The sequence below is a fragment of the Tetrao urogallus genome (assembly GCF_951394365.1).
Source record: "Tetrao urogallus genome assembly, chromosome: 2".
Taxonomy (NCBI): Eukaryota; Metazoa; Chordata; class Aves; order Galliformes; family Phasianidae; genus Tetrao; species Tetrao urogallus.
In genome coordinates, this window is record NC_136814.1 from 96240450 (window position 1) to 96255550 (window position 15101).

Here is a 15101-nt window from a genome sequence, read left to right on the forward strand (position 1 = left end):
GGGAGAGGAAGGGAAATAAAGCCAAGCAGCCAACCACTTTAACCATCAACACGTGTCTCATTTTTGATAAAATTGCTTGTACTAAAAAGATATTCTAAAAGATTGGTAGAGTTGTATTTAGAAAGCACTCCAAAGTTCAGAAGCTCTGGAGTGCCAAAACATATTGCATACTTTATGCACATGTGTCTTACAATATACTTCTAACAGCAGAAATCTCAGCTAAGTGGGGGAATAGTCTTTGTCTTTAATGCAGTGAAAAAGGAGATCTGCTTAGAACCATCCCTTGCCCTGCCCTTAAAAGCCTGTAGAAATACGAGAAAAAATATATTCCATTTTTAGAGCACAATAAATGATAGGAGGGGATGTTTTGTGCTGCAATAATGCTTTCCTCTTCAGCGATAAAGTAGAAACTCTTACGAGCTGCAGTCTGAAAGTCTGACTGTGGTTTTGAGTGCAACTAATGTTACAACCTTTTGGAAGTTGTTATAATTCTGAGAGTTAAAAGGTTCTTTTGTTTTTGTTTTTTGATAACTCTCCACACTTATGTCAGCTCTAAATAAAGTCATTGAGAAATCCTGATTTCATGTGAAATTACATTGCTGGAATGTAAAATGTCTCGATCTCAAATGTCTTTACAATATAAAGCAGAGCTCTAAACTTAATCTGTTTTATCTGTTGCTTTTCAGGTCCAAACCATGAACTACGTTGGACAGTTAGCAGGGCAAGTGTTTGTAACTGTGAAGGAACTCTACAAGGGACTAAACCCAGCCACGCTGTCGGGATGTATTGATGTAATTGTTGTACGTCAGCCGGATGGAAATCTTCAGTGTTCTCCTTTCCACGTCCGCTTTGGGAAAATGGGAGTTCTGCGTTCCAGGGAGAAAGTGGTAAGAATTGACACTTTGGATATATTCTGTCTGTGATTTGACTCCAGTGGTATGAAATTTACTAGATACTCTGTATGTTAGGCAAGATTTTCTTTGGACATTCTTTACAAAGTGCTCAAATTGAAGTAATTTTCACTTAATACAGTTATTACAGACTGCCACACTTCTAAGCATAATTTATAAGACGTTGACTGTAATAATAAAAAGGAACCATGAAATTTGTAGTGTTTATTTTCAATAGAGCAGAACTTTGAATGTGCTAATTTGGGCATGTTCTCAATTTCATTAGTGACTACGTTGAAAGATGACTTTTTATACTATGTGCATTGGTATTTATAAAAAAAAAAAAAGGGATTTACAATGAAGTAATATTTTTGAGGTAAAGAATACTAAGACAAATCGAAGCTAGAAAAAGCAGTGAGGAATTCAGATAAATGTAATCAAGCTGAACAGCCTGGCCATACAGTATAGAATCAGAAGTTGCCAGTGACTAATGCATGACAGATTATTTTAGGAAATAATTCATAAGCACGTATAGTTTGAGCTGAGAGTGTATCTGTAATTATTCAGCAGAAAAATTCAAATGTCATCATTCTTTAAGTCTTACCGAAATCAAAAAGGAACGCAAACAATTAAAATGGATAACAGTTGAAATTGTTCCTATGCCAAACACGTACAATTTCTGGAAATGTAAATGTAGGTTGTCCAAGCCTCCCTCCATAAATACAGTGAAAAAGAAGTTAGTGGTAAAAATGGTTATAAGCAAAGAGAGAAATGTTCCTGAGAAGAAATGGAAATGGTTGGTGCTGTACAGCTCTAAGATAAATGCATGGAAGAAATCAATATGTGGATCATGTTGAGAATTAAAAAAACATTTTTGTTTCTGCTTCTCATAGTACTTGCTTAATTAATGTGAAAGACAGGATATTAGAAATTTGTATGTGGAAGCACTTTCTGCACTCTGAAAAATAAGGTTGTGAATTAAAAGGGAGAAAAGATTTATGTGGCAAATGAAGCATCTAGAATTTCAATTAAAAAGATTCAGGGCTTTATGTAATGGCTATAAACCTTCCTGGGGAGCTAGACAACAATGAGCTGAATAAGTTAGGGCAGCATCCTGAAAACTGATGGCCTTGTGAAGGGCAAGAAAATTTCCCTGCCCCTTCACAAGTGTAGTGGAGTGGTTTTTTTTTTTTTGTTAATGAGGAGGCTTCCTGTGCCTCACTGAGACGTATTTGTCCATTGACAAAGGTAGGATAGCTGAACATGAACTGTGTATCTAAAACAATGTTGTTTTAATTTTCAAAAATGTTATTGACTTCCAGGTTGACATAGAAATTAATGGAGAGGCTGTAGATTTGCACATGAAACTAGGAGACAATGGAGAAGCCTTTTTTGTGCAGGAGATGGATAACGATCAGGTAAGAATCAAAATTCCAGTTTGTTAAAACACAGTGCTTACTCTTCAAAGTCAATTCTGAATTTAGAGGTTTTGTTGAAAAATGTATTTTTATCCATTCTGTAAGTTTGAAAGTTTCTGGACATTTTTCTGCTAATGGAGCTCAGTACTGAACTTTTTCTTCATTGCTGAGGTTGGAAAGAACCTGAAGAAAATCATCACATAACTAAAAATTACGGGCTTATATGCATTTCAGTGTGTGAACAGAAATAACATGTACACAGTTCGTGTGATCCAAAGATGCGTACAGCAGAGGATGGTATTTTCACAGCTTCTTTTTTCTCTCAGAAATCTTGACTTTGAACACACATACTCAACAGACTGCCAGCATAAAGTGCACGTGCCTTGTAAACGTTTGTGTGCAGAGTAATTGTGGTACTCGCCAAAGATGTGATCCTGCAACTATAATTCATGTGAATTGTATTTAAATGAAAATTTCTGCTCTTGAACTGTGGAATTAAGTACTAGCCTATGTAAGTCTGTCGGTCACAGTTGTTTTGAGTAGTCCCTGTGTGAAGTAATCTATCAGTAAAGCCCTTAATTTTTGTTACTGTACAAAGTGGAATGAATTCTCAAATTCTTCTACAGAGGAATCTTGCTGAGCTTCCAGATATCAAATCATTGTTACTTTTCTGAGTGATGTCTTAAATTTTGTTGATTGTGTGTGGATTTTAGATCTATATTTATGACTGACAGAAGAACTAACTTTTTTGCATGGTTTGGATTTCTTTCTCAGGAAGTAATTCCTTATCATCTTTCTACGTCCCCCATTCTGTCTGAGGGAACTGTGCTAATGGAAGCTCAGCTGAAGAGGAATTCAATTGACAGGATAAGAAACCTGGACAACAGTGTATCCTCACAAGTACCACCCCAAGCTCATGGATCCCAGCCTGGTAATGAAACATCTCCAGTCTGTAGCTCTGTGAAAAAAAGAAGGAAAAAGAGGAGGAAGTCTACCCACAAAATAGACAGCTTAAAAAGAGAAGACATTGGAGACACATCAGAAGATGAAGACATGTTTCCTATAGAGATTAGCTCAGAGGAAGAAAAGGAACCATTGGACAATTCAAGGTATCACAGTGGAATGGAGATGTATAATGGAAACCTAATGCAGGGTTAATGTTCCATTCTGTACCTCTGACAGTAATTTTGAAGTTGGTACACATGGCTGATAAACATTCTCTCTAAGAAACAGCTTTTGGCTAGAAAGCTATCAGAGTGCTACTATCAGGAATAATGAAAATGCCACTTAAAAAAAGAACAGTCTTTAGTCATGCTGTGGGCTAGGAAGGTGTGAATCAGATGACATTTCTCTGTCTTTTTACTTCAGGTTAAGTCAGTTCTTCTTTGCAGTATGTGTTTTTCCCCCCTTTACTCCCACCCCAGCTGTCTGTAGTATGTAATGGTTGAGTAATAAAATGTTTTTTTTAATGTCATGTCTCTTCCTAGGATTCTTGTTCCGGATGTGTTTGTTGATGACGTATCTGATATAAAGGCACCTGCTGTGTCTACTTATTCTCAGTCCTCATCATACCCTCGTTCGGATGGGGAATGGTCACCTATTCAAAGGTAATTTTCTGATGGTACAGTCCTAGATAGTTCTCTTTTCATTAATTTCTTACATGCTAGTGCTATATGAAGTCTTATGAAAATTTTGACAACAAACATGATCACTGTCAACTGCTAGATGAAATCACATACTGTAGAACAATTTCAGGTTAACTCTGCCCTTGATTTAACAAACACGTGCATACAAATTCAGGCCCACAAATTCTGAAGAATACTTATGTGCAAGCAGTGGTATTAACAGGTGTGTGTACTTCAAAGAGGATATATGTGTTGTCAAAGCTGAATCTTTACCTGATGCACACACTTTCTAAGCACTTCAGTCAATGCAGAGATGTAAAACTTTAAGCACTTTGAGTATACTCAATAAGTATACTTTGATTATACTTATTTTTTTAAAATGAATGTTCATGTCCATTCCTGGTATTTGGGAAATACCATCAGAAATTGATATCTTGTTGTCAGTTGCATTCATTAAAATAAGAATGAAGAGTGTGTGTGTGTTTATGTGGCTGTACACCATTTCAAGTGGGGTAGTATCAGTAAGACTTTATGGTATGTCTTAACGAACTGTCTCTGTGGGTGAGGAATGGAAGAAAGGAAAGCAAGGAAATGATTTTAAAGGCTTAATTTAGATGTTTTACATTGCATTCTATAATAAACTTTCTGCACTGACTGTATAGCTTTATGAGATTAGCTGGTGATAGTAGGTGTCAATACCCTGCCTCCTCAGTGGCTTTTTTTTTACTGTACGTTCTGTTTGTTTCTGGATTGCAATATTCTGTATTTCAAAAACTCTAGATGTAAATTCATCATTTATATAGCTAATACACAAAGAGCTTATGTTAATCAGCACTAGTTGTGAATAATGATACTGTTTTATTTCTTTTTTCTTACCAACATGTTGTGTTGTCCAGTAAACCTATAGATTGCACAGGGCAATCCTCTCTTCTCACTGTTCCAGTAGATGGTGGCCTATCTAACTCTTGTCCTCATCAGTCTTCTCATTTTTCTCCTCCAGACAGGTAGAACAGTTGTTCTCCCACTTTTCTGTGCTATTCTTTAATCCTTTTAATGCATTAATATGCTCTTGGCACATTAATTGCACGTGAACTTTGCTGTATTTATAACTGTACTCATTGCTAACCCAGACACTTTAATGAAAGTGACTTTGGAAATCACTTCCTCTCTTCTTTGTGAGCACTGGCTGGAGGTAGGTTGCCTTGAATCACACGTTGAATGAGGGTAGCTAATGTATCCATCAAATCAGGGCACTGAAGACCTAGTTTAAAGATAAGTTTATTAAGATGATACCCCCCAAAAAGGAGAAGGAACTTAGTGAAGTTTTGCAGTCCTCTGAAGACTGGCATTTCCATGTGTCTTTTTACAGTTAATATATATTTAAATGACATTTCTATCCATTGTTTCTCCTGAGGAGTTTACTTCTTCACCAGTGAAAGTAAAAGCAAAACACAACCTTTAAAACTCAGAAATACAAGTTCTGCTTTTTTTTTTTTAAATGGGAGGAGCCAAATGTCAAAACAGAACCTCTTTTTCTCTTGTTGCTTGTTTTGAAATACTCTCTGCACATTGGATTGGAATGGGGTGGATCTTAGGAGGAAAGATGGCACAACTGATAGAGCCTAAAACTTGGGAGACCCACAGTAATGCCTCTGCTGTAGTGTGGGCATCCTCTGACCTTGGACTTCTTATAAATCTGAAAGTGGATACAGATATTTGTAGATGCCTTGTGTTCAAGGTGTCTCAAGGTTCTGCAGCCAGGCACTTTCTTTCCAGTTAGTGGAGAGATGTTATAGCAACTAAGTAAAACCTTCTAAATTGTGTGTCTGAATATGGTCTTGGTTCTCCTTTAGTGCTGGGGGATCTTTGAGTAGTGAAGCAGACTAAATTGCACGTTGCTTATCTCAACATAGATACCAAGCTAGATACCAAAGGTAGTATTAAAAACTGAAAATCTTAAGGGTTTCCCAGCTTGGAGATCTACTCTTTATAGCCTAAACAGCCATAACAGCAGCTACTCTGTGTGAAGTCCTGGGGTAGTCAGGGATGTTCTCCCCAGTATTTTCATGGGAAGGTAGAGCATGTGCACAAGTGGGCCTTGAACAAATAATATGCCCTGTATGGCTCCATCAAATTTGATCTGGAGTTTAGCTGTCCTGCAGTTGAGACTTGCAGCTAAAGTGCTGTAGTGACTGGTCTAGATAAGGCCCTCTCTATCTACAACTCCTTTCCTCTGTATGAGATCAGAAATGCTACTGTGATCACTCAAAAGGAGGCTCAGAAACTCTGAGCAGTTGTTCTGGAATGTAAATGAGGTACCTCCCTTTCCTTCTGCCTATCTTTTTGCTGTTTGTTTGACTTCAGTCAAGTCAGGACTTTTTTGCAGATCACACTACTGTTTTCTTGGGCTTTCCTTGCTTTCAGTAGGAAGTATTTCTTAGATAAGTGTGGTTTCCTGCTATAGAGCTGCTAGCCACAGTCCAAGTTCCTAATTCTTTGACATCAGACTACATTCATTGCATGCACAGCTTGTATGAAGAAATCTATAGGTCTGGGACACCAGTATTTGGTGCTTATGGATTGGATATGTGGATTGGATAGATTGCCTAAATGATCGAGTTTGCCCTTATGCACTGCTGACAGGACTGGTAGCTCTAGTTTGATCTGCAGTATCTTCAGCAATCTGTAGAAGGGGGTAGAAATTCATCTGGGCTGCGTCAGTGCCTGACTTGAGGACAGAAGAATTGTATGAAAGGCAAGGTATAGCTTGGCCTGAGTTACAAATGTCTTGATGGTATAAGAAATAAAAATCCTTTGGAGTCTTTTATTTGGGGAATTGCTTCTAGATTAATATCACTGAACTACAAATCCTATGTGATCTTGCAGTTCAGCTTTATTGACCTTCCTAGTGCAAGTATAACACTAATCCAAGGTTTAATTTCATATAGCATTTTCAGTCTCTTCTTCTATTGTAACTAGCAATAGGACTAGAGGGAATGGACTCAAGTTGCACAGGGGAGATTCAGGTCTGACATTAGGAAATAAATCTCTGAAAGAATGGTCAGGTGCTGCATGGGCTGCTCAGGGAGGTGGTTGAATCACTCACTCTGGAGGTGTTCAAGGAATGTTTACATGTACTGAAGAACATGGTTTAGTGGGAAATGGTGGTAGGTGGATGGTTGGACTGGATGATTCTTTTCCAACCTTGGTGATTCTATGATAGTGGAGTAAAAAAAAAAAGTGGTTGTGAGCTTTATTAGCCTCCAGTATGATGTTACTTTGGTAGCAATATTTTAAGGGAAATAGCAGCTAAAATAGTCCTTGCACAGATAAAGGAGACAAATCTGGTGTCACATACATGGAGCTAGAACTATGCAAACAGACAGTAAATAAGCAAGACTATAGTTTGCATAATTGCCTTCTGCACACATAAATTGCTGTTGCTGTTCCAGAAGGGTATTATGTGGGGAGAGAGTAGCTGCTGAGTGTTAAACAAGATAGTGTGAAGAAAGAAGGATATTTCTCTCTAATAGAAAAACAGCTCTCACTGGAAGGTCTCTAACTCCATGCTAATGTTTCTCGATGGCTTGGAAAACTCCAGTTTATATTCTAGATTATATAAAAGGTAAAAATGTTTTAGTATTCTTTTTTTGTAAACAAGACCATAGTTTATTCTCTTTGCCTTATAGATGTGTTTACATTCTGATTTGATATCAAACCTTTTACACTGAGATGCCATTGCAACGGTAATTATGGTCTCCTCTGGTATTGTGTTAGTATTTATTCCATGTAAAATGGGTATTGTACTTGTGTTGAAAATTCAAGAGATGGTGTGTGCTCTGTTTTAGAAGAGTGGGTAGTAGCCTTTTGCATCAGGAGCTTTCTCAGAGCAGAACTCAGTGTTAACGTATGCTGTTTCAAGCACCTTCACATGTATGTCTGGGAATAAATGTCACGGTTCTTCTTCACTTAGTTGTGTGTGTAAGAAAACTGTGTTTTCAGAGAAAATTCTGGGAAATGCAAGGCCCCTCTGCTCCACTCCTTGGTCTGTATTCTCACTGCAAAATGCAAAATGCTAGCCCAAGCTGAATTAATGCCTGTATTCTCTTCAGTTGTCTGGCTGAGTAAGGTGGGAGTTTGATCTGAATATACCCCAAAGCCTGGACAGAAGGCTTTTTTGAAGTAGAATAGGTGTTTTGAAAGTTAAAATGTTTATAATGCACTGGTTAGTGTGGTGATAATGCTTCCTTGAAGTTAGATTTTTGGAGCTTAAAGTTGCAATAGGATCATTGTTGGCAAAGACTTTCTTAAGTGTCCAGATTCCTAGCAGGCAAATTTTCAGTGGGCCCTAGATGCGTATTGCCAGTTCTAGAAATTTGCTAGTGGGCTAGTGAAAGATATTGAAAATGCCACCAGGCATTTCTTAAATCTTCGGAGCTTGAAATTGCCTTTTACAACGTATTTCATTAATTCATTCATGTGTCAGATGGTACTTTATGGACTAATGAGTATTTGGTCCTTTTATAAACTCTGTAATTTAATCATTTGTAGCTGAAGAGTGTTCATGTTTCCATATTCAAGATATGTCCTAGTGCAGCAGAGCTAAAAACAAGCAATAATGCAGATAAAGTTGATAATATTCAGGACTGAAGTTCACAGGTCTTTCAAAGCTGTTTTGTGTAAGTGCATAGTAGTTATTTGCCTGTAACCAGTGAGTTCCCCACCATGCTCTACAAAACTGTCCTGTTTTAGAAGAGCAAAGCAATTTTGGAAATTCATTTGGATACAGTTTATTTAGAAGAAAGTTTAAAAAAAAAAAAATAAAAAAAAAAATCAAACATAAAGAACTTGGACCAATGTAGAAAGCTTTTTAACAGTGAAGATAACTCAGCTTTGAACCCTTGATCTATGAATGTTGTGGATTATTATTATTATTTTTTTTTTCTTGTGGTTTGTGAATCAAGATGGAATGAATATACCAATGACTTCTTAAACAGCCATAAATTCTGTGGAAATAATGGGCTTTCTTCAGAGATTTTTGGGGTGAAATTCTAGGAGTTGCATCATGCAGAAAGGCAGAGTAGATAATTATGATTTTTCCTTTTACCTTTGAAATCAGTGCATCATTTATTAAGGACTAAATTGACTTCACTTTGTTGACTTCAGATTAAAAATATGCTGCAAAACTGATAATCTCCTGATAAATAAATTATTTTATATTCCAGTACAGCAAAACAAAAAGTTAAATATTTTTCTGCTGGGATCACTCAACTTCTTTGTGTACTACTCCTGCTGTTTTCCCGATAAATATGTATATGGGGATGGAATTGAAGAAGTCAGTAAAAAGAAGTAATAAACTGAATACCTTTAGGTTAATTACTTAGTCAGGGTAAGGTGTCTTGTTGATCTGAGTGAATCACTTCTATATTTCATGTCCATTATAACAATACTAACATCTCTTCATCTACTGCTTCTGGTGCCATCACCATTCCAAATTCTTTTTTTGTCACACAGGGGAAAAAAAATCTGAAATATTCAGGTCCTGTGCTCCTCTCATCTTTTTCATCTTCTTGAAGTCTGCTTCTGTGATGGCAGTCAGTAAAAGATGGCAGATGATGAGACCACTGTGTGCTAGTATTAAGAAGATCCTGAACTGTTTGAAATGTTTTTCCTTGCTTTCATACTGTCTCATTTGGCTGATAATAATCATAAAACTTCCAACACTTTGGACTGGTGCATGTCAATTTGTAATGTACTTACTGTGTCAAGGTTATTTTTTGTTTTGTAGTATTTCTGTAGTAAGTACTACTTCTTTTCTTGTTTATTTTTCTTCAGTCCGTCAGGCTCACGTCCTCCTACTCCTCAAAGTGATTCAGAATTAGTCAGTAAATCTACAGACAGGAGTGGACTAAAGAATCCACACATGCACTGGGCCTGGGGAGAGCTACCACAGGCTACGAAGGTATGTGGTGTGATCAGTTTAATTCCTTGCTGGCATCTGTTGTGCTTTGATTGGGCAAATGTGCTTACTTTATTGCAGGCTCCTGAAGGGAGAAGAGATCCCATTTTCACATGAAATTGTAAGGTTTCATTTAGGAAAATTGCGTTTTCTTCCTTAGAAGAGCCTTAGATGCAAAGTAGGTGCTTGGTGCTAGCAGTTTGATTCACCGAAAATGAAAGTGGCTGTTTGAGTGTATACATATCCAGAAACACCTGCAATTGTCAACAAATCTTCACATGCCCAGATGTGCAGCTTTCTTGGATGTCCTGACTTGACTGGCTTGATGCCTGTGTCCAGCCTGAGGCCATCTGGCTTTTCTGAGAGCTCTGCTAAATGGCAGGATCTGTGGTGTGCCAGCAGCATTGTCTGCCAAGCCATATGCAGCTGAGTGTGCTGCTGGTCAGGTGTGTCTGTCTCCTTATGGGAGCTGCTGAGTCAGAGCATTCATTCAGGACAAGAGATTGAGGACTTGTACCTGCCTGTGGGTGAGAGAAACAATGATGATAGAATTGTTAAGATTGGAGCAGATCTTAAGGTCATCTAGTCCTGTTGTAGTACTTCGGGACAGGTTTGGTGGACATCTACCCTTTCCTTAAATGCTTCCAGAGATGGTGACTCCACAACTTCCCTGAGCAGCTTGTTCTAATACCTCATGACTCTTTCTGGGAAGAAATTATTCCTAATATCAATCTGAACCTCCCCTTATGCAACTTGAGGCCTTTCTCTCTTGTCCTATTGCTAGTTACAAGGACATGTTGCAGCTACGGGGGCACAGAGTATGCAGCTTTTGCTTCTTTCTGCTGAAGGCTGGCTTTTCTGCAGGAAGGACTGTAGGGAGCGATGGGACAGGAGCAGAATAGAGGGACAACCCAAGCTATGCAGGCCAGTGAAGTAGGCCTTGCAGATCTTATTCTCAGAGACTCTTCCCTTTGCAATCCCTATCTGTGTCGCTAACCAAGCTATTGTGAATTTCTCTGGCCATGTCTGAAGTGGGAGTTAAGCTTTGGATGCTCTTCATCACCTTGTAAATGTTTGCTTGCTCTGACATGAAGGTTACAGTAGCTGTACAGCTGCTGTTGTAGTGCAGTTCTCTCTGTAAGAAGGCCTCATGTCTTGCACTCCAGGGAGATCTAGAATTGTGCCTATAGAGAGCTGAAAAATCTTAACCTGGAGTATTGATAAGTTACAGCAAGCCACATCTTTTTTCCTGGGAGCATCCTGATTGTATGAGAACTCTAGTCAACAATGTTTGTCAGGGTTACTTTCTAAGGCAAAGCTGCAATTTGTGCTGAAAGAGAGGAGGTCAGGTGGGAGCTGTGATGTGCTCTCACACAGGTGTGTGGGAAATGAGGACTGCAGAACCCACTGTAGAACAAAATTTTCCTGGACCCAGGATGCAGCTGCATTGTATTATATTTGTGTGTGTGTGTGTGTGTGTGTGTGTGTGTGTGTGTATAAACATTATATATAAAACATACTTACAAGCAAGTAGTGCAGTAAAAGGCTATTGTATTTTGAAGCATCAAACTCAGTTATTTGTGGCTTGCTCACCTTGAGAATCTGATCTTGTGTTGTACAGGTGAAACTATTGCATTTTTTTTTAAGAGCTTTTCTGTATAGCAGTCTGTTTTGTTTTTTTTTTTCTTCTTTTCCTTACAGGCGAGTTCTTTGATCAAAGCTAAGGAACCCAACACGATAGATGTAGATCCTTCTGAAAGCACTCACTTTCGGGTCATCCAGAGTGCTCCTATAGAGGAGTTTAACGGTGTGTCTCCTCTACCTGCCCTTGGACAGACAGATGCAGCAACTGCTGATGAAACTGAGCCCTTGCCAGCTGAGACAAATAAGCCAGAGACAGAATCTGCAGGAGCAGCTGTACTATCGTTGCCTGCCAATGAGGATATAAAACAAGCTGCGGCTTGCTCAGCTCAGGCAGTTGGCAAGATGGATTCTCCTTCCAGAAAGAAAGGTAAAACTTGATTCTTCATATTTACATGTATGATTTTGTTTTTTAAAGTTCATGGTGATAAAGCACTCCATTGCCATATAAATTAATCTGTGCCCTTAGGACACTTTCAGACTTGGAAAGGAATAAATTTTACAAAGAACACTCAAAACCTGAGTTGCTCACAGTATGGAAGGACAGAAGTTTTCATTTGTTGGGTATTTTTGGCAAGGCTGCAAAATTTGCTCCAAATTCATCAAATATGGTTGAATTCAGAGATCTTGTTTTTGGCACATTCCCACTCTAGATCTGTTGATTCACTTGCTCTGACCACTTTCAGAGTTATTGTGCATGGCTGGTACTTGTTGAGTCTCTCTGTTCTTGTACAGTGATGTAGCATGGATTTTTACACAAACAATAGATATACTCTAAATTGAGCAATTTTAGTTATATATTCTTAGTATGCATCTTGTCTTGAATTTGTGAGATGTCTGCATTTCTGTTTCCTAACTTTTGGGATCTATACCTACTGTATTTTATTGCAAGTGTTAGTCTTCATGTAAAATATACTTGCTTACAAAATGTTACATTTTAGAGCTCTGATTATTTTATAATTATGAAAATTCTACGTAAGCCTGCTTTGTGCAGGTGTGTTTTATCAGTAAGCATACAAGCTTATAGCAATTTTCACAAACTTTTTGATGTCTTTGAAGTCAAAAAAGCCCAAGTTAGTGACCAACGGTTTGCAATTCCCAGTGAATCCTCTGAATGAGGAAAGCTGCAGCATATCTCACAGTTCTCCTCTGTTTTTCCATTTGTGTGTTCCAAGTGTGAGCAATGTATACAGGCAACTTGTTTTGAAATTTTAGGCAGTACTACTTTATGCAACTGCAGTTCACAGACTGTTACGACTTGTCTTCTTTCTCAATCCTAAAATGAATAGCTAAATAGCAATACCAATTCAGACTTCTTACTCAGAAGAAACTTGTTAATAGGCTTATTTCTACCATCCCTTACAGACAAACGAAGCCGGCATCTTGGTGCTGACGGTGTCTATTTAGATGACCTTACTGACATGGATCCAGAAGTTGCTGCGCTTTACTTCCCCAAAAAGTATAAGTTGTTTGCTTACATTTCTGCTTGTGTAGCTTTCTTCCTTTTCCACTGAGATCAAATGGTTTGTGCCAACCAGATGAAGCCTCTTCTTCAAAAGAAAGTTTTATTTTCGCAGTCTTCACCACATTTTGTACAAATGTTGGGGCTTTTAGGTGGCTTGGTATTTGGGCCTAAGAGCTGTGCTCAAAATTGATGTTACATTTTGCTAAACCAAGCATCACATATTGGTTGTGGATTGTGACATAATGTACATTGATGTTTGTGGGTGTTACTCACATGCCCTGGGAGAACAGTTGGCCGTGGGATATATATATTCCCCATGTCCTTGCTCATTACTGAGAAGAACGTACCTTACTGTTACCAGCATAAAACTATTACTCTTATATTGTTCTACTGTGGGTAATGACCTATAAACAATATGTTAGAAAATCATTTTTTAATGATGCATGGTAGACTTTCTTAGAAAAGTATTTCATCCCAAACAAATTGGAACTTTTTTTCAATCTTTATCGGAATCTCTTCACGTTTCACATCTTTGTCCATCACATTCTAGTCGTTTCACTAAAGTAGTTGAGCAACAATTAAAGTGGCTTCCATTTCTCTTTTTTTTCTTGTTTGCTTAAAATCAGCTGTTGTTACATTAGTGTTTCAACAGAACAGAGAAAGATTAGTAACACGAAGGAGGAGGTTAGATTGCAAATTCCATTCTCAAATGCATTCATATAAATGGAATGGAAAAGCAACTTGATGAGCTTGCGTTTCTTCATAATGATCTCATCTATATACATTTGATTTTAAGAAATAATGCATAACAGTATCCTCTTAAAATTTTCAATTCCTAATAGCTTGTATATGCTTATATGCATATTCAGTATTCAAAACATTTATATACATATCTGACAAATGTACAAACTTTGTTTGGGAACAATTCTCCTAGTATAAATTTTGATTATGGCCATCTTAGTTTATCCACTAAGCTTTTACTGTATATTATTTTTTTCTTTCTCTTGTAAATAAACTGTAATTATACATGGGTAGTTTAGGAAATTTAGTAGAGGTGATCTAATTCTTAAGGACAAGTGAGATCTGTGCTACTTAGTTTAAATTTATGGCAAAAGCCAACAAATTTATTTCTCTTTATTCTGATGATTTATTCAGCATGCATCTGGTCTAAACAGTATAATGTTGAAGAGAGAGAATTTAGGAATGGATACGTGAAGAATGAATGTCTGATTTTTCTTTTTCAGTGGAGATAACATACAAAACAGAAACGCAAATGACACAGGGCCACGGTCTGCCACCCATTCTCCACAGTCTTTTGGGAGCTCAGGTGCTGACAGTGGTGTTGAAAGCACCTCAGATGGAGTCAGAGATTTGCCCTCCATTGCCATTTCTCTCTGTGGAGGCCTCACGGACAACAAAGAGATAACCAAAGGTATAGATTGACCTGCGATACAGGCGTGTGCGCTCAACCAAGTCTGAGCGTCCTTTATCAGGGGAGCAGTGCCCTCCTGTGGCTGTATGTAGGAATATGTTTAGAAAACGCTTCCTGAAATGACAAATTTGCTAGATTCTTTTCATAATTAGAAGGTCTTTATCATTTCACTATTTTTAACAGCTTTTAGTAATCTAATGTATGCTATGTTTTTGAAAAATGTGTGTGTATTTCCTGATAATACCGATTTTTATATCATCGCAGTGTGCATGGTGCTTTTGTTACTTGGTATAATGTATAGCCAGGAAATACTCTGCTGTCCATGCCAGGAATTATAAAGATGGTCTGGTCTGTAGATGGCAACAGCTGCTGTGCCTTCCATTTCTTGTGTGACTCTTGAGAGAAATCATTTGAGAGTGTTTGGTTCTTTAAACTTTCAGCTGCATACGATGAAGATAAATGGTTTAAAAAATGCAAATTCTGCAATAACATGGAGTCATAAACCCATGAGCCTGATGTTATGCTGATTACTGTTCAGAAGCTAGTTATTATGCATTTTGATTATATTGTAATTTGAGTTATGCTTGTTATTCAGATCACCTGTAAACTGTGGGGATTTTGTTGAAGGAGCTGCAGTAGTGGAAAAGGTGTTTATTCATAGGTGATTATTA

At 37.8% G+C, this 15101-nt stretch overlaps 1 protein-coding gene across 1 annotated transcript in view; it reads left to right on the forward strand.

The window, feature by feature from the left end:
* The window catches only part of LPIN1 (lipin 1), a gene marked incomplete at both ends in the record, with an annotated part of 73151 nt that overhangs the window by 37076 nt on the left and 20974 nt on the right, over positions 1-15101 (forward strand). The window contains 9 exons of the mRNA XM_079550790.1: positions 687-887; positions 2213-2308; positions 3083-3417; positions 3796-3915; positions 4830-4937; positions 9769-9895; positions 11594-11903; positions 12899-12992; positions 14243-14430. Coding sequence (XP_079406916.1) covers positions 687-887; positions 2213-2308; positions 3083-3417; positions 3796-3915; positions 4830-4937; positions 9769-9895; positions 11594-11903; positions 12899-12992; positions 14243-14430 — 1579 coding nt within the window. The remainder of the gene's footprint in view (positions 1-686; positions 888-2212; positions 2309-3082; positions 3418-3795; positions 3916-4829; positions 4938-9768; positions 9896-11593; positions 11904-12898; positions 12993-14242; positions 14431-15101) is intronic.